Raw genomic sequence first — 19,558 nt, forward strand, 5'->3', positions numbered from 1 at the left:
GAGAGGCTGAAAGAGAAGAGCGCCGGGGGGGCGGCGGTCGGTGCCGGGAGCAGCACCTTGACAAGCCTCAACATCCCGCCTGGGCCGTACAGCACCATGCACAAGCTGCTGGAGACGCAGAGCACGGGTGAGCCTGGGGCTGGGTGTCGGTCTGGGGTTGTCTTGCAGAAATACGAGCTACGACCTAATTTCTTTCTCTTTTTGAATCTTTGCAGGGTTCTTTTCAGTCCACGTCACGGAGAAAGGTGATAGCTTTCCAGGTGAGGCCAACACGAACGCCTGGGCCGTACAGCACCATGCACAAGCTGCTGGAGACGCAGAGCACGGGTGAGCCTGGGGCTGGGTGTCGGTCTGGGGTTGTCTTGCAGAAATACGAGCTACGACCTAATTTCTTTCTCTTTTTGAATCTTTGCAGGGTTCTTTTCAGTCCACGTCACGGAGAAAGGTGATAGCTTTCCAGGTGAGGCCAACACGAATATTCCGATGTACCTAAGGCATCTTATAGCCAAAACCAGGAGAGAGGTTTCAACCTCCCAGACTTCATACTTGCAAAAATCCAAGGGAAATGAATGTTTTAATGAACCCATCTTCTTTCCCATCCCCATCTCCTCCCAGTCAAATGAATTTATTCTGCAATTACAGGGAACACTCCCCAAATCCTTGCACTCCCCAAATCAGCTAGAACCGGGCTCGGTGATGCCAAGCAGAGCTGGAGCCCAGCCTGGCTGCTCCCAAATGGCCATGTCCCTTCCTTGCTAATACACAGGGGTTGGAGGTGGCTGTGTTGCCCACCGCTTGCTGCAGAGCTTGGGGATGGACACCTTCCAGATCTAAGTCCCAGCATATCCCTGAGCACTGCGTAGCTCCGCTCCCTGCGGGACCTGAGGCTCGGGGAGATTGAGTGTCTGCTTTGCACGAGTACTCAGGGGCAATCGCAGGTGCCGAATATTAAAAATCTGCCTGGAGTGATTTGCTCAGGAAGCCCGTAACAGAGCCAGACACCGAATGCAGCTTTCCTGGATCAGGGGTTTCATACCTTCACTGCAAGATGCTCTTTCCCCCTCCACATCCTGAGGTTTGGAAGCCCAGGCCAGTCTAATCCAAACCCTCTCAGCCTCCAAGAAGCATTTCTAGCCAAGCTTTCCCAGGTGGTCAATGCCTTTTCCACCACTCCACAGCGGCATTGACCTTTCCAGCCAGGAGCTGTGCAGTGAAGAGACCAAGTCCTGCCCCCAGCCCAGAGCTGCCCAGAAAGTAAATACACAGAGCTGGGCTCTGAGGTGGTTTAGCGCTGGGTTTTTATTCGCACTGCTGTGTGCTGCTGTGCGTGAGTCAGGAGCGTGCTTTGCAGATAGCCTCTCCCCTGGCAGCCAGCTGGTGGGATTTTTGGGGAATATCCCACTGGGAACCACCTGGCAGCTGGGAGCTGCCGCTGGGGGCAGCGCATGGAGTGGGAAGCTGGTGATTTTGGAGCATCAGCAAGCAGCGGGAGCAGGAAAGGAGGCTGCTGGCAGCGGCACTCCTGCTAATTACAGCCTGGAGCCTGCCAGGGCCAGGGGAGCTGATTGCTTTCTCCTAGCCATAATAGCCAGAGGTATAACGAGGTGGGCTAGGGGCCCTGGGCTGGCAGCAGTGTCTGCCTGGGGGCAGCAAAGAGGGCTTTGTAACTGGGGAGAAGGCGCTCGGGGAGCCCAGGTTTTGCCGAGGGCTCTTTAGCCCAGCAGGAGCCCTTTTCCCCTTAGGAAATGCCTGTCCTGTCAAGGGCAACAGCTTGGTGCTAACGGCAACTGGGGGTTGCTCCCATGGCTGCCCGCAGCCCCCCCATCCCAGCTGACGGGCTGCCTTGCCCCTGCCCTGCTGGTGTTTCAGGTCCCTGCCAAAGCTCCTGCAAGATCTCCAGCCCCTGCACCAAGCTGGACAGCGGCTCCTGCAACCCTGAGAGCTGCCCTTACTGCCTCAAGGCGCTGGCGAGCGAAGCCGAGCTGACGGACAACGAGACAGCCGACTCGGACAGCGAGGGGGTCTATGAGTTCACACAGGATGCCCACTACAGCGACCAGCGGGACCCGCGGCGGGGCAGAGTCCGGACCAGGAGAGTGAGACGGGTGCTGGCGTTCTGGCACGTGGTGTGCGAGACCTTCCGGAAGATCGTGGACAGCAAATATTTTGGCCGTGGGATCATGGTGGCCATTCTCATCAACACGCTCAGCATGGGGATTGAGTACCACGAGCAGGTGAGCAGTGTCCCAGCAGCTCCCGGCGCAGCGGGGATGCGGGCAGTGTTATGGGTCCGAATCCTGCCGCTGACGGGATGGTTTGGGGCGAGAGGCATTGGGGTGCTGTAGGAAGGGTCCCAGGACAGAGCAGGGCTGATTTTTCTCCTCTGAGCCTGCTTCCAGCTTGCAGGCAGAGGCAGGCAGCAATCACCTTGGCTGGTACCGGGCTGCGTGAGCTCCTGCATCCTGGCCCCACCAGGGATGCTCAGCACCGTGCTGAGACCACCGTCACGTGGGCAGCACCACGCGTTGCTGGTTTCTGCGGCGCAGGGGCCAGGGAGAGGGAGCAGCCGTTTGCCGCTGCGTCTGTGCCAGCCCGGCAGTGCTAGTGGCGCTGCCGGCAGCTGCGGGCTCCAAGGTCAGTGCAGCTGCAGGCAGGGAAGTCTATTGAATTTGCAGTCCCTGGAGAGGAGGTAACAAATGCCTTTGCCTCCCCGGTGAACGCTTCAGCAACAGCACGCTGAGTCCAAAATAGGCTCATTGCTGGCTATTCCTCCACTCGATTATCTGAGTCTTTGCAGGCAAGAGGCTGCCTCTGCTCCAGCCTCTCGCACACTTGTCACCTAGCAGAGCTTTTCTCTGTATATATTGTCATTAAGAAAAGGAGTTGCCACGTTCCTCTTGAAATGTCTCCATAAGGATGACAAGAGCTCTGCTTTTAGAGAGGCTTTTGCACAGTCTGGTCTCACGTAGGTTTTGTGGCTGCTGCCGGCAGCACGCCTGGCGTGGTGCCCTCGGTCCTGCCGCAGGCATGGGATGGCTTGGTGCTGCAGGTGCACGCTTCATTTGGATTTGGAGGGAAGAGTTTATTAGTGGGGATGCTGAGATGCTGCAAAACCTTGTTATATGCCCTTCCAATGCTTGAGGGCTCCCAGTGGCCAGCCCAGCATGGTGCTTCTCCCAGGATGCCAGACCTCTCTCCTCCCGGACAGACACGGCCACCCCTGTCCCAGTGCCAGCCTTTGCTGGGAAAGCCCTTGCATCTCGAGTCGTGGCTGTTTACTTTTCTCCCTTCCTGGCACGTTTTGTATTTGCAGAGTCACTCGCAGTTGCACGCAGAGACGTTTCTCCCACAGCTCCCAGTGCCAGCGGTGGTGGCTGCAGACCGGCTCCAAATTCCCGTGTCCTCCTGTGGCATTAATGCCTCAGTGACTGAACGCCAGGGAGACGCGGCTCTCCTAAATGTGTCCCTTCCAGCCAGCGCCTTCTCCCTGACGTCCTAATACAGTTTGGCTGGCTAACCCTTGTTTTCAGTGCACATTAAACAGCAATGCGCTCTGAAGTCCTGCAGGTTTCGCCTTCGTGTGCTGCCCTTGGTGGGAGCTCTGCGGGGAAGCTTGAGTGATTCCACCTTTATTTAATAATATCGGGAAGATCATCTCCTAAGAACCTGGGGGGAGGTGGCTCAGGAAACCAATAAGCAGTTATATTCCTCCTTTGGCTGAGAGGTGAAAGCAGATCCGCCGTGTCTTTGCTGCTACTGTCCAAGGGGCAGATTGTCAAAGCTTGTTGCCCTTTTTCAGGAGCATCTTTGGGAGATGCTGGTGTAGGCTCCTGTGAGTGTAGCGGTGGACCGTCCCACCAGAGATGGGTGGCCGAGCAAGCTCCCATCACCAAACACCCTAGAGGCCACACAGCTCCTTAATTCTTTGGCTCGGGGGAAATAGGGCAGCGGGGTCCTGGCCTCTGCCCCGGCCAGTGGTGCGTCCCAGCAGGCAGCTGGATGGGAAGAGGCAGATTTTTGTGGTGGTTTTCGGGTAATAAGGTGAAGGGAGCTGATAAGCGTGGGGGGACTCCAGATGCTGTGGGTGGTTGCTTTCTTTGACGGTATTTTGAAACTACTACTGTTCCAGATTCCTTTCTCCCAGGCATTTGGAGTGAATAGCGGAGCTTGTTTTTATTAGTTCGTCTGCTCAAAGTGGCGGCAGAGAGCAGAGAGGTGTTTTTCTGTAAACTTGGGAGGCTTATAGCCTGCAGTTTCATAATCTGACAGTTATGAGAGCAGGAATTAGAGGGCAGAAATGCTGGACCAGGCCTTTCTGCAGAGATTATAAACACCGAAACATGTGATTTTTTTCTTTTAGAAGAGCCTTTCCTAAAAGTGCAAGTGATCAACCACGCCAAATTTATCTTCATTGGCTGATGTTTGCAAAGACGTGAGGGGGCTTGAAGAGTACTTGACTCCATGACTTTCTATATTAAGCTCTCTGCTTATTTAATGAATATTTACCCCTTGGGCTTTTCACATGAGGCCACCCTGGGCACACCGGGCTATATTAGGATAAGTACTTTCAGGACATGTTTTATGGTGCCATGTCAAAAGCCTTGTGTTGTTTACCAGCACCTTGCCAGGGGGGAGAGGACACGCTAGCAGCTGCTGTGTGAGAGGACGGATGGGCTAGTGGTTACTCTGGGAGGAGGAAGGCTTCTGCCGTCCCATCTGTCCCCAGCAGTGCTGGGTGGGATTCAGCAGCTCTGGGACCACCGGAGCATCCTGGACTTCAAAACATGAGCTGGTCAGCTGACATCCTCCTTATAGCCAGGGGAGAGAAGTATGCTCCTCCGGAGGCTACCTCACCTTGGGACAGGCATCCTGGAGAGACCTGCTTTTCTCCATGGAAGATGCCTAGAAGACTGAAACAGTCTTTACAGTCATTTGCTTGACAGACTCATCAACCAGAGAAGGCCGGGTTGGGATATTTAGGATGAAAGTGGTGGTTTGAAGGCACATCAAAACGAGTGGAAATTTGGAGTGTGTTGAAAACGCTGGCCCACACCTCTTGCTGTTTATTTGCATTCACCCATCAGTCAATGTGGCCAGACTGAGCACCCACGGCCAGGGGTGCTGGATGCACATAGCAAAGGTAGTTCGTGTCCCCAGGAGCTCATGTCCTACTTTAGGACCTTCCATCCCAAAGCTCCTCTCCATAGACCACCTTCCATATAAACTCACTGTCAACAAATATTTTACCATTGTATGGCTGGGGGTTCAGGAGCTGGGTTTCCTCTAAGCTCCGACATGAGCTTGCTGACTTTCTCACTCAGCATCAGGTTGCTTCCACGTGGTTCCTGCACGTGGATGAGCCTGGCCGGGCTTAACTCTGCGTTTTCTGCCCATCCTCCCCACCCGTCCAGCTCTGACTCTTGCCTTTCTCACGACTGCTGGGTTTGGTGGGAGGAAAGCAGAGCGGTTTGAAGTGCACGTAGCACTCACCATGTCGCTGCTGCTGGGCAGCAGTGTGAAATTTTCCATCAGGGAAACGACAACCAGATTGCTGCGGATTATTAATGTGACTGCTAAATAGCTTGTTTTTCTACAGAGATGAAGCAAAATGCAGGTAGAAACTATTAGCTTTGGGTAGAGGAATATAAAGGTGATTTAAAGGTAGACTCCGGGGGATTTTAAATACACCGTTGAACCAATTGACTGATTCGCCTTAGGGAAGCTGAAGCTCTGCAGCGCTGCAGGTTCAAACAGCTAGGGCTTTGCAAAAGCTTGTTCTGCCATAGAGCAGGAGTAAAATGTGCTGCTAAACCAGAGGGTTTCTGTGCTGCTTTCCCCCCAGCCCTGGCTGTAAGCCAAACTGTGTTCCATAATGTGCTGCTTTTTTTTTTTTTTTCTTCTCCAAATCCTTCCTTGGAGTGAAATGCAAAGGCTTTAGTACAAGGCGTGATGTTGGACTCCTCAGCAGGGGAAAGAATTCGGCAAGGGCTTCCTTGAGGAAGGGCTTTGGAGTTTTGTTTTTGTTTTTAAAATATGGTTCGCATTGAGCTTCCTGGCTGTTCCGATTTTCCTTGTCTGAACTTGCATTGTATGAACTATACCCTACATATTCATTTGTTTAAATAGTGCTTGAATTTCAGCCGCCGTCTCTGCGGTGTTTTGCCATTGTTAACATAACAAGAGACTGGAGAGTCCTGCACTGGCCTCCCCAAAGCTGCAGCTGGTTCAAATCCATGGCTGGAGCTTGCAGGGACTTGGATCTAGAGTGGTCCAAAACTCTGGTGTCTCTGAAGGAAGGAAGAGAAATTGGTTCAGATCTGTAGAGAACCGTTTGTTAATTCTTAAAAGCAAATTGGAGAGATGATGGGGGTGAATGACTCTTTGGGACAGCACCCAAGGAGAAAAGCTCATCACCCATGGGAGGCAGTTCTTCAAGGAAGTGGGAAGAGGCAACGCCTGACATCCCCCCAGCGGGAGGGTAACTGGTGGAGCACCCCCAGCTACAGCAAGGTGTTGTAGGAATCCACAAAGCAGCAGTGCCAAGAACCAGGGTGTGCAAACTCCATCTGCAGAAGGCAGGAGCAGCCTCAGCCCATGGTAGTATCTAAAGCTGAATTCCTAGCGCATCCCACTGCAGGGGCCCAGAGTGTACACAGTGCAGATGATGTAAAGTTGTCACCGGTAACATTACGATCTGATAGCCAGTGCGGCATGGAAATATCAACCATCTGTGCCAAAGCATCAAAGGAAAGCTTGCTGGCAAAATGCATTAAGGTGTCTATTTATGTAAACAGTTGAGGCTGGAGAGCATGGGAGTCTTCCTAATCAACGTCAGAGGACGTGAAATTTTCAGGTATCCAGGATGATCGAGAGGGGAGGTGAAGGGTCAGTAACTGCAGCAGCATTAGAAAACCTGCCGGCATGGAGGAACCATTAGGCTCCAGGTTCAAGCATTTATAATAGTCACCCATATGGTATTTATGTACTTCTGCTTCTGCCTGAATTCAGTGTGTAGGGAAGAAGGTAACTGAAAATTATTAGCTGTCGTGACACCCACTGATTGGTTTCTCCACGTGGGAGGAAAATTTGATTGCTCCATGGAGAAGTGGTGTAACGGAGCTGGACAGTGGGGATTTGGCAGGCTGGTGCCCCAGGTCTTGGGATGCTTGAGTCTGTGCTAGTGTCCAAAGTCCTGGGCAGGCTGGAGGGCAGCAGGTCTGGATCCATTTGTGAGCACTGCCTCAAGAAATAAGGGCATTTTGGGGATCAGAAGGACTTTACTTCCAGGACTCGGTGGTCAAGAGCATCCTAATCTCCACCAGTTTCAAGCCAAGTTGAACCTTTTGCTGCTGGCCCCAGGAGTGGTGGAGGGCAGCTGCAGATTTGTCGGGCATGTGGAGGCTGCTCCTTTGACATCCCTATGTGCCAAAATGAGATCTTGCCAAGTGCTCGTTCGCCTCCCGAGGAGGCTGTGGAGGATCCGGGCATGAGCTGCAACTCGCAGGGTGCGTGCTGCCCGGCTCGCCCTTGCCTGGCTGCACAGGGCGGTTGTGGGCAACACCGTGTCTGCTCTGACCTCTGCAGCTCCACATCAGGTTGACCCAGGACATCTAAATTTTGTCTTCTTTCATGTGTGTGGATTTGTGTCAGGCCTCCAGGTCAGGAAGGAAGGGAATGCTTTTTTAAAAAAATATTTTTGGTATCTCTTGCACCTCTTTTGAATTGTTTCCTGTGAGTGCAGGGACTCGAGGACCCATCCCACATCCAGGCAGCAGCTGGTGCTGCACCAGGGGCTCTCTGCATCGCACACCGATGCAAACCGGTGCTGTACCCCCTTAACCCTGCACCCCGGCTGCTTTACTCCAACCGTGGCCTTAATAGTACAGCCCGACTTTTCTTTGTGGCGAAGTTTCTAATTTGATGCTTCCTTGTATGAATCTGATTCATTAGGCTTTGATTCAGGAGGGCACTTATGCATGTGTGTGCTTCCCTCTAAATCAATGAGACAGCCTTTCCCCGGAAAACCTCCATCTGCCCCAGGCTTTTCGCGGGAGCTCGCAAGGTCCTGCGCTCACACACCATCTTCTCTTCCTTAGAGATATCTCCACTTCCACTTTGGTGCATGTTCCATGTCTCTATTTAACTCCATTACACATCTCTCCAGCCCTGTGCCAGCTACTCTTAGCCAAGCGATCAAAGCTTTGGCAGCGCAGCGAGGCTTTCCCTCCCTCGGTGTCTGCTGGCTTTGCCCAACGCAGGGCTTGTAGCGTCAACTTAATTTCTCAGTGCTACAGCTGCATAGGGCGCTCCCACGGTAGGAAAATGAGGTGCCCTATAGATTTACACGTGCTGTATTCAATTAGCTCCTGCTTAAGCAGAAATTAGTCTTATTAACTGTTTGTTGTTGGAGACTGGAGGAGTCAAGTCAACGCTAATGGAAGTCATCAGAGCTGTTAATCACTAGGATCACTGACTTCAAAACCAGCTCTCTGTTTGTTATTGGGGGTAATTCTTTTTATGGACCTCGGGGGTTCTTCCGCTTCTCAGTGATTTGAAGGGTTTATGAGGTCTTGTAGGAACTCAAGAGTGTTTTAATTGACTCACTCACGAAGCTCTTCCAGAGTGTCATGCAAAACACAGGGGTGCCATGGCCCTCATAGTCATTAAAAAAATGGGCTGTGCCTATAAAGCAGACTTTATCCTGGTTCTGGAGACTGAATGATTTGAAAATTAAATGAGACTTCATGCAACTGGAAAGCGTATGGGGTTTTTATCAGATAATTCAGTTCTCTGCATGCTTTAGGGATGAGCCTATGTGGATTCCTTGACATCTACTAAAGTTTTCTTCAGCTCCCTGGATGGGGAGCCGTAAGTGTCAATTGTTTCCTGTTAATTTAGTTCAGAGGCTGGAAATACTCGGGCTGCCTTAGATCCTATCATTACAGCTGTTGTTTCAGCTGCCATCCGTACCCTCGTGTTATCTCTGCTCAGGCAGTGTTGTGAAGAGACTCCGGCTCAGTGAAATGGGAAAATGATGTGTGCTTTCGAAACTCGCTTCGTCCCCACGCGGATGAAAAATCGCTGCTCTCTGCAGATAGCCGGGCATTTCTCTCTGCTCCTTCTTGGATTATTGTGGTTGTTCCCCTTGGGTGGGAGCCAGCAAACTCAGCTAGAGCTTCTGGAGCATCCTCAGCTTGCACCAGCAAATGCTTTCATCTGTAAGCGCTCCTGATTGCTGATTGTTGGTGATTTCCCAGGGATCAGTCCATTTTTTCCCCCGACTCTCCTGGTAGAGGTTGGTCCCAATGCTGTTGGTGCCCATGAGTCTGCCCTGCTGCCACCCGTGTCCTCGCAGAGCCCCTTCCCACCCCGCTCAGCCCCCAGCGGGAGCAGGGACAGGAGCCGAGCGCTTTTTCCCTCGTCTCTGCTGGATTTCAGCTCGCTGTTATAATTGTTTTTTTGCTGATGTTAGGAAACGACCAGCTTTTCCCCCGTGGACGTCTGTCAGCATTAGAGATAGTGTTACCAGCATCAGAAACCCGGGTTCAGCAGAACTGTGCAGGAGCTGTACAGAGACAGCCTTTTTCTTTCCCTTTTTTTATTTCCTCCCTCCCCCGGTACCTTTTCAAGTACTAATGGGGAGATAAGTTTCAAACTTGGTTTAGATTAACTAGAAATGGAGGGCTTTAAATCTCAAGTACTTACAAGGTGTGACCAAGTGGAAATGCAGCTTTTGTTCAGCTTAAGCTCCTTCGAAACCTGAGCAGAGGGATGAGCCAGTTCATGTTTTTCTTGCACTTTCTGGGATAATATTCATCCAGAAATCTCAAGCTGAGAGAGATAAGGAGTTCAGGCGAGAATATCTGCTGTGCCTCCTGAGAGGGGTAAAGAGAGCACGGCCCCAGGGCTTGGAGGAGGAGAGCATGGTCTGCGGATCCTGTTCATGGTCCTGAGCAGGGATAGTTCACGGCAGGTCCCTTCAGGGTTGACTGATGAGGTTCTCCATCTTGCTCAGGGCTCGTCCCCTCATTTGCACCCCGGGCTCGGGGTGGACAAGAGGCAGAGAGGTGCATGGGGACACGGCCCTGTACAGGCAGTCAGGGCCGGGGAATTCGGTTGTTGGCCATGGTTGCTCAACAAGGATGTGGTGGAGAGGAAGGTCTTGCACCAGAAGGTGCCATGTGCATGGGACTCAGCTCCTTCCTTCTGCAGGTGTGGGGTGGGAAGGGACATTTGTTAACTGGAACGGGGAAGAACGGGTGGAAGGTGAGGAGATTAGCAGCGGTGGTGGAAGGGGAGTCCCTCCTGTGCAGACAGCTCCGATTTCTCTGAAATGAAAGCTGCTTTCCTCCCTTTCTTACAGCGTCACTTGCCGTGGCATGAAATATTCAGCCTCCATTCAGCCCGTAACAAAATTCTCCTTTCCCATGTGGTGATGGGATGAAACTGGACTTGTTCGCTTGTCTGTCAAAGTCATTTCCTTTTAATAAATGCCTATAAATCCTGAACTTCCCAGCAGTCCTCCAGCCCACCGAGCAGCGAGCTCGCTGCCCTTTCTGTGTCTCCAGCCCCAGGAGGAGCAAAGCAAAAACCTCTGCAATCCTGCTACCTTCTGAATTGTTTTCTTTAACCAATTTGGCAAAGGATGAGTAGAAAAAGCCTATCGGTCTATCAGGCTCCAATTAAGCACGGCTCAGGTTCGTGCTGCTGGACCCAGGACAATAACTAAAGCCCGATGCCTTTTAAGGAGCCCCAAAGACAATGAATGTCATCGCTGAAAATATGTGTGGATTGAATTTCTATTTATAAAGAAGCAAGTGGCTCTGGAGCTAAGAGGAGCTGTATTTACCGAAGGGAACCAAAGTGGTTTTTTGGATGGCCGTGGCTCAGCGGGTGCACCAAGGCAGGGGGAATAATGTGGGTGCGACGAGGGCAGGGCATGGAGAAGGCCTGTTGGTTGACTGAGGACATAGCCGTGAGCTATAAAAGATGGGGAATCGGGCATGGGAGAGGGCAAAAAAAGGGCACCTCATTTTGTTAGTTAATAGCTGCTTCTGGTCATCAGAATTTCTTGCATTTTGTCCCAGGACTCGTGGTCTGGCTCCTGTTTCGAGGTAGACCCGGTGCGTGTCTGCACCCATGCGGAGGGTGGAGAGGATCTTAATGGAGCGGTGTCAGGTTGAAAATCGCGTCTTTGTGTGACCCATTTGATTTTTTTCTTATGTATATATATTAAAAATCTGCAAGTGATGAGTCAGTAAAATGTTGTTGGTGTTTCCTGTGAAGTAGCTGAGGTCAGTATTTTCTTTCTGTGTTATTTTTCCTTAGTTGCCATGGTAATAATTTCAGAAGGGTTTTATTCTGCAGCCATTTGAATGGGTTAGAAGTTTTCATGGTCTTCTGGATCCGCTCGCAGAAGCAGAGCCCTCGGGATCAGGAGGGATCTGCCTCCTGGCTGGTCACCCCATCCCTCCCTCTGTGCTGTGGCGAGACAGAGTGTTTTTTCTGTTTTATTTTATTGTTAGCAAGATAGAGAAGAAAGCCCTTGGGGTGCTTCTGCTCTTTTGTGCTGACATCCCCAGGGGCAGGGGCTGGGCAAGACCAGGCTTGGCCGCAGCCTGGAGCAAGGGGGAAATGGGGATGGACGGATCCATGCCAGACGCGCCCATGGCGCTGGGTGCAGGTCTGATGATGATGAAGAGCCTGTGCCATGCCTGTGCTTTATATGGGTCATGGCTGGAGGAAGGCAGGAGTAGAAGCCTTGTAAGCTCTGTGCACCGTCTGCCAGGGCACTTGGTTGCACTTCATCGCGCAGCAGGGCTTGTTTTTGAGGAATTGGGGAACACAGCCCCCGGGGCTTGCGCTTTTAATCACCCCAGCCCCTGTCCTCACCTTTTTCCCCACTCATTGCCTGCAGCCTCGCTCGCTCAGCAGACACCTTGGAGCCCTGTGCACAGGAAGGAGTAGCGTGTGCCACCGTCTTGTGTCCAGGTGGAAATGGAGCACGTCCCTTCTGCCATCGGAAACCTCACTCCTGCGCTTCTACTCAGTTTAAAAAAAGAAAAAAAAAATTAAAGAAATGCATTACAGCCTATTTCTGAATGCTGAAAAAGGGCAAAGTGCTGGTCCAGCTCTGAGATACCCCTCGAGGCAACATTTAGTACCTGGGGACATCTTCCCTTGCCCCCTCCTGTCCCCCACGGCAGTGCCCTGCTTGGTGCCAGGCAGCCCTGCCTGAAACCTCCAGGCAGGGTGCAGAGAGCATCCCCTCCTTGCCGCCACGGTTTGCACCCTGCCAGGCAGGGTTACGTCTGGGCCGGCGCCCGTGGCTCGCCGCCTCCTCCCTGCCGCCTTCATTCGCTGCGTGGTGTTTATGGGAGATGCTGCTCTGTCTGCTCCTATTTTATGTGCTGCCAGAGCTTGTCAATGTGCTGTTTGGTACATCAACAAATCGACACTACACAAACAGAGAGCTAACAGGGAATGATTTATCCAGGACACCACATCTGTGTGTCCAGCAAGGCGAGGTGTCCTGGAAACAAAATTCAGTATTTACCGAAGACTCATCGGAAGAGCTGGTGTTTTGTGCCACAGCTGAATCGTGCTTGTATCTCGGTCTTTCTGGGTGTTGCTCATTTAATCATAGGATGCTTTCCTTTTAATTAGTCACTGCTGCTGATGATGAGAGAATTAGCAGACTCTTCTCTTAATGGAGAAGCTGAGGCTGTGGCAGATGTGCTGTAATCGGGGTGGTAGGCAGGAGGCTTTCTACTGCAAAGAAACCCCAGGGTCTGCACCTCAGGCTCTGCTTCCCTGCAAAATACCCTTTCCAGGGGGGTTCCTAGAGGGGTTTGTTTTCCAAATATATCCTTTAGTCAAAGGACTGATGCCACCTTCCTCAGCTGCCGTGTTGTGGCCCTCAGAGGGGAAAGCTGCTTGATTTTACCGGCTCTTTTCATCCATGCCTGGCGAGGACTTGTGGAGCTGGTTGTGTGCCAGGAGTCGGTGACTCTCCCAGGTGCATTATGTCTAGAGCTAGTCAATATAGTTTTGATTAGACAGTTATTGTCAGAAAATGGCAGCTTATCAAACTTGAAGCTGTTCGTGGGAGGGGAGCGGTTTCAGTGAACTGGCTTCAAAGAAAAAAATTTATTGAAATACATTGTCTGAGATATTTGAAACGTCCATTTGAACAGTTGGGGAACAAAAAGTTCCATGTTCTTCTTCAAGCTGACTTTTATTTATGTTTTTTAATTTCAGTTGATTTACAGTACAGAGCAAATGGATAAGGGAATAGGGACTGAAATGAAGGGGAGAGCTTTCAAAATTTTGGGCACAAAGTGTTTCAATTCGCCAATTCTGAAACTGCATTCCTGTTTGGAATGGGATGACAATTTCAATTCCCACAGGAGAGAAAAGCCACTTTCCTGCTGTATTGTAATGATGTCTAAGGAAAGAAGTCTCAGGCATGTTTCTGATTTCTCTGGAGCAGAAGCATCTTATAAACAGTCTTATTATCTGTACGCATCTATGGCTGCATGGAAATCCCATAGCTGGCGTTCTCAGAAGTGTTTGAATCCCCACTGCCTGGCTGTGATCCCCTTGGACAGGATCACGATCTCAGCCCACCTCTATTTTTATAAATAATTCCCGGCAGTGCTTGTGGCAGGGGTCCGGGCGGGTGCCCCATGGACGGGCTGCAGCGACGTGTCCCTTGAAAGGGATGCGGAGCTGTTGCAGGGGGCCCATGAGCTGCCCTGGGGACCCCCCGAACGGGAGCGAGGGGCTTGGGGGAGAGCGCTCCACAGCTGGCTGCAGAAATCCTCCAAGTAATTCGCATCGCCCCATCTCAACTGTTTAGGGATGTGTTGTTTCCCGAAGCAAAATAACTCCTTGATTTCAGCCGGGTCTGGTTGGGGTGTGCTTCCAGCAGATGCTTGCCTCGCCCTCCCCTGGCAGAGTTCCAGGCTGCCCTGGAGACCCTTCTCTTCTCCTGGCCGGGTGAAAGGGAAGTTTTCCCTTCCTCTTTCAACCCATTTTGGCCATTAATCTTAGATTTTTGGATATTAATTCTCAGCTCCGGTTCAGGAGATCCCACTCTTCATTTTTATTACGGGCGCCCAATGTCTCAGATATTAAAAACTGTTTCCTGCGAGGGAAGCGGAAAAGAGTGTGTGGAGGAGGAGTGGGGGGCCAGGCGGCTTTTTCGGTGTGAAGTAGGGGGCGATGGATGGATCTGGTGCTGCTGCGGGTGCTGAGCATCACCACGCTGCACAGGCTGACCCATAGTCCTCCCGCGCCGGTGCCAGGGGTATTTGGGGCTCTCGTGAGCCGGGTGGGCTGGGAGGGATGTTTCATGGGCTGGGGGGGGGGGGGGGTCACGGCTTGCAGCATCAGCACTGCTCCCCCCGTGGCTCCCCACGTCATCCAGCTGTGCCCTGCCAGCGCCTCCCATCCAGATTTATACATCCCAATAACATCTCCAACCAGAAGGTGCTCATGAAGTGCAAAGTTTCATTAATCCACGCTATTAATACGACATCCCTGCCAGGGCTGCTTGGGTTTTCCATGTCAGCCCCCGCGGGGAAGGGGTGCCGCAGCTGTGGGAGATGCTGGGCGCTGCTCATGCATCGAGGGACTTAACTGGGTTGTGCCTGCGGGGAGGGTTAGATTTGGCAGCGTGGTCGCAGAGGGTGGAAATCAGCCTTCGGGACCCGGGTTAGTGGCGCTGATGGATGAGAAGGAAAGCTTCCAGGAACGCATTTTCTTTCCAGCAGTATCGCTGCGATAATGATAACAGCACAGCCTGCCTCGGTGCTGGGGCACTCGTGAATGAGTTGGCATTTTTTTTGTGACTAATGTAGACTTTCAGCTATTTGAAATTGTCCTGAGGTGCAGCTTGACATATAAGTTCTCGGCCTATTTATTACTTTGTGTCTGAGTGTTCCCATAGGCGTATGATTTTAAACCAGGGCTGCGTTTAATATCGAGAGCTGGAGCATTTGTATTTCAGCTCTAGATCAGTGAGGAGGTGATTTGGGCTGTGTGTCTGGTGTGTTTGGCAAACTCTAGCCAAGGGATCTGCTCCTCAGCGAGGATGTTTGAGGTATAGGAAGTGTTCGACACCCCCCCCTTTTTTTTTTTTAATTACTTTTTCTTTTCAATGCTGCCGTTTCGCCCTTTGCTATCCCGTGACCATTGCTGTGTCATCACAAGCTCCCACTAGTATCAGTGCAAGTCCTCAGGGATTACACTGTCGCACTGAGATAACGTCAGACCAATTTGGGTCCCCCATCTACCGTCGTACTGGGTTGGAGAAACCTGAGCTGCAAGGGCTCAGCCAGCTGTGCCTGGAGACTTCAACCCTGAGAAAGAGAGAGTTGAATGCCCACATGGATTTATCTGTTTATTTGCCTGTGTATATCTGTGGAGCCTTTGGTCGCTGCAGTTTCTTGGGACTCTGAAACACAGTTGATCAAGTGTTGACCCTGCCCCTGAGCCATCCCCTCTCCCGGCTCCCATGGTGTTGGGTTGGGGTTGGGTCACCTCACGTCAAACCCTACAGCTTGTGCCGCAGCATGTGCCGTGGCATGGCAGCTCCTGGCCCGTTGTAGGAAGTTTTTGGCCAGCCATGAAGGTGTTACATGTAAGTGGTGGGAGCAGTCAACAGCACGCGTTGCACGTTAGCTTCTGCTCGTGGTGTAGCTGCCGTGAACCTGCACATCTGGCTGTAACTCACCATGATGTTCAGGCATCTAAAGCTGCGGGTGGTTACACATGGGGATTTAGGAAAGCATCTGAGTGAGTTAAGTGCCAAACTACCCCTAAGAGGAATCCAGCACCCAGTGTGCGTAAGGTGCTTTGTGAACTGTGCCAGCCCACTGCCCCGCGGGGCACCTCGGCGTTGCCGACATGACCCTGCAGCCATCTGCCAGCAGGACGCTGTCTCTTGATTTTAATGAAGCCTTTAAGTAGAAACATGCAGTTGTGGCTGTGTGTTGGGGTTAAATGGGGAGAAGGGATCTGGTACTGCAGATTCTGCTCCTGTCTTTGCCACTGACTGATCCTAAACAGACTACGCCACCGGTTTTTGTCTTCTGCCATATGTTTTCCAGTAATGCCTGCCCACCCGCTGGGGAAAGTGCAGCGCTGGGTATCTGCAGGCATTGTTGGGAACGCTCTGTGAAATATGCTAGAAAAACATGAAAGGTATTAATTTAAGACTAAGATTACGGGAAGTCTGTTTTTTAGGTTTTTTTGGCAATCTAAAAATAGAGCTACGAGTCTGAATTGCCAGGATCAGGCCCTTCCTCAGTTGCAGTATTCGGGGCTTCCTGATAATGAGGTTTTTTGAGCCATTCCAGCTATAGCACCTCATATCTCTGCATTTGAAAATCATAGCTTAAATCTTTTGATGAGATACGAAATAAAAAGACAGGCCCTAAGAGGATATTTACATGAGAAAACGGTCCGACTCTCCCTTCTGCATAAGGAGAATTGGGTTGGAGGATGTGAAAGCGTTAAGGCTCAGTACACGCCACTTCTACATAAACCTCCTGAGGTGGTACGAAAGCTGCGATTAACGTGAAGTCCATGCCTGGATTTACCTGCTCAATTTACAACGGGTGTATAAACCTTAAATACTCTGATAGCATTTTTCTTCTCTCTCCTGGGCTTTGAGTGAGCTATTACCATTTGCTCGCTACACCATTAGCATCGGTAGTCCTACACTTGTGGTATTGGGGCTTGTATTTCCAGGTGTAGTTTTGGATATGGCTAACAAATGGAGCTGTGCTGCTTACCGTGTCCCTTTCCTCCTCCTCTTTCCCCAGCCGGAGGAGCTTACCAACGCCCTGGAGATCAGCAACATAGTCTTCACAAGCCTCTTTGCCCTGGAGATGCTGTTGAAAGTCCTCGTTTATGGTCCTTTTGGCTATATTAAGAATCCATACAACATCTTTGATGGGATCATCGTGGTGATTAGGTACAAACCTAGAGCTTTCTTTATGCATGTTTCTCCTCATTTGGCTGTTTAATTAAACAGAAAGTAATGGAGAGTGGGCATAAATACTTTCCTATGACACTTTATACTTCTCTGCTGTAAATTAACGCACTTAGACATGATTGCTTATACATATCTTGGGGTTATTTTATGGTCATTTTAGAGAGAGGCCCAAGCAGAAAGCCCTCAGTCCCAAAGTCCTGGGAAAGTCTAGGATCCAAACGGTACAAACAGTGCCCGACTAAGCAGCTGTCTGGTTTTTTGGCACGTGCAAAGGCTGTAATTGCCCCTGCAGCTGCAGCCACTGATTTGCAGGCGTGTTTTTGACATTCTAGTGGGGCTCTGCTCTTTGCAAGCCTGGATGGAGTCCAGCTCACTGGGGGCATTGGCAGTGCATCTCTGCCCGCTTTCCATGCCTCTTCTCTCTGAATTTCACCCTCCCTTTGCTTCCTCTCCTCCATACCTTTGCGTTAGGCTTTGTCTTCTCATCCTGCAATGACCTTTTTTTATCCCTCAGTGTGTGGGAGATAGTGGGCCAGCAAGGTGGGGGGCTCTCAGTCCTGCGGACCTTTCGGCTCATGCGAGTTTTGAAGCTGGTCCGCTTCATGCCAGCCCTCCAGCGCCAGCTCGTGGTCCTCATGAAGACCATGGACAACGTGGCTACGTTCTGCATGTTGCTGATGCTCTTCATCTTCATCTTCAGGTGAGCACTTCCGATTCCCAGTCCTGGGGGGTTTTTAGGTGGGATCCCATGGCGAGGTGAGGAGATGTAAGAGTCCATACCAGGGCATGGCTGAGCTGAACAGTCCCAGAAACAGCATCGCTGGCCAGAGCTGGCGATGGCTTGCTGCCCTGACTAAATTCTCTCAACTCTGGCCAAACGAGACATCTGTCTTTGCAAGATGACTTACAAGGAAAATCTTTCAGCTGGATGATTCCTTGACATCACCCCAAGACAGCGGTCCCATTACTTACCGACTAACAGAAAGCCTGATGCTAAAAATATTGCCAAGGAGAGGGTGATGTTCCTAAAATAAAGTCAGCTGTGGTGGTGCTTGTGCTCTTGCATGGCCTCTTCTGAGAAGGGAGGTTCTGCAGTGGAAACGTTAGAAATAGGGTTGGCATAGCCCCGAATTTTTTGATTTTGGTCTAGAATTTGAGAAGAGCCTGTCTCCTTGTAACAGCCAACGCTGGTGTTCCAGCAATCCAGGCACTGGGAAGGCTGAAGAAAGCCAGTCTCTTCCATGGAATAATGTCCCTTCTCCCAGCAAGATGTTTCACTCCAAAGCCACCGTTTGCAGCCATTTACAGTAGAGCTGTAAATAATTTGATTATTCAGGTTACTGGCCAAGAGCAGGGGAAAACAAATTATTATTTTAGTATCAATCTTAAATGAAAGGTATTCTGTTTTCCTGTCAAAATTGAAAAAGCTGTTTTGGGTCCCCTAAAATGTCTCATTCAGGTATTTCACAGAAACCCTTTCTGTCTTCCTAATTCAAATTAAGCATATTTTGCTAAAAATGTGTCATTGCAAAGCAGAAAGTCAAAACATTTTCTTTCAACATTTTCTAAAAAAAATGTTTTGACTTTAAAAAAAAACAAAAACAAAGCAGAGGAAAAAGAAGGAGCAGGCATACTTTTTGCCTGAAACTGTTTGACAAATTTGACCCAAATTCACAACTGGTTTGCGTGATCTCGAGGCGTGTTTTTCAGTGAACGAATGATTCATCTTTAAAAAAAAAAACCAACCAAAAACCAAAAAAAACTGCCCAGGTGAAATCAGGAGACGCAGTCAGTCCTGCTGTGCGATTATTAGTTCTTAATAGGAGACCGATGTCGTCTCCTGTTGAACCCCTGCTTTCCCTCCCGTGCAGCATCCTGGGGATGCACCTCTTTGGCTGTAAGTTTGCTTCGGAGCGAGACGGCGACACGCTGCCCGACAGGAAGAACTTTGACTCCTTGCTCTGGGCCATCGTCACTGTTTTCCAGGTACAAAATGGAAAACGCCACAACTCGTGTGCATTTTGGGGGCTGCAGGGGCTGGGGTTGTTTTCCAAAGCATCTGACAGAGCTTAGTGAAGCTCCTTGCCGTGGACGGGAGAGGACCCAAAACCACAAGTGCAGGAACACAGGGGTTTTCAGACTGTTTCCCAGAATAAATCAGAAAGCTAATGAGGAGGGGCTGCCAAGGTAGGAGACTCTTGCATTTGCAGGGTATGGGCTGGGTGGGTGAAAGTAAGTGTAGAGGGTGGAGATGGAGAGGAAGAGATCAGGACCATTTGCGGCGATATCTCGACAAAGAACAGAATCTGTTTTAAGCCCATGATTGATATTTGCAGTTTTTTGTTCTAGCAGCTCTGAGCTCTGTAACTGCTGGATCTGTGAAGGACTTCTAGCTGTTCTGGCCGACCAAAGGAAAGGTCCGACCCATGCGATGTTGCACTCCCTTACGGCTGAACGCGTCCCTTGGTGCGGCTGGGAGTCGGGGCAGTTTGGGCAGGGTCCTTACCGGTAGCATGGGAGTCACGGTCATTTTGGTCCTATCTCTTCTCTGGC

At 50.9% G+C, this 19,558-nt stretch overlaps 1 protein-coding gene across 1 annotated transcript in view; it reads left to right on the forward strand.

Annotated features, from left to right (window-relative positions):
• Positions 1–19,558, forward strand: part of CACNA1G (calcium voltage-gated channel subunit alpha1 G) — a 102,093-nt gene that overhangs the window by 18,664 nt on the left and 63,871 nt on the right. Inside the window, exons 8-13 of the mRNA XM_019472170.1 lie at positions 6–127; positions 216–260; positions 1,870–2,234; positions 16,833–16,984; positions 17,520–17,705; positions 18,877–18,991. Coding sequence (XP_019327715.1) covers positions 6–127; positions 216–260; positions 1,870–2,234; positions 16,833–16,984; positions 17,520–17,705; positions 18,877–18,991 — 985 coding nt within the window. The remainder of the gene's footprint in view (positions 1–5; positions 128–215; positions 261–1,869; positions 2,235–16,832; positions 16,985–17,519; positions 17,706–18,876; positions 18,992–19,558) is intronic.

The sequence above is a fragment of the Aptenodytes forsteri genome, unplaced genomic scaffold, assembly GCF_000699145.1.
Source record: "Aptenodytes forsteri isolate BGI_AS27 unplaced genomic scaffold, ASM69914v1 Scaffold563, whole genome shotgun sequence".
NCBI classification, from domain to species: domain Eukaryota; kingdom Metazoa; phylum Chordata; class Aves; order Sphenisciformes; family Spheniscidae; genus Aptenodytes; species Aptenodytes forsteri.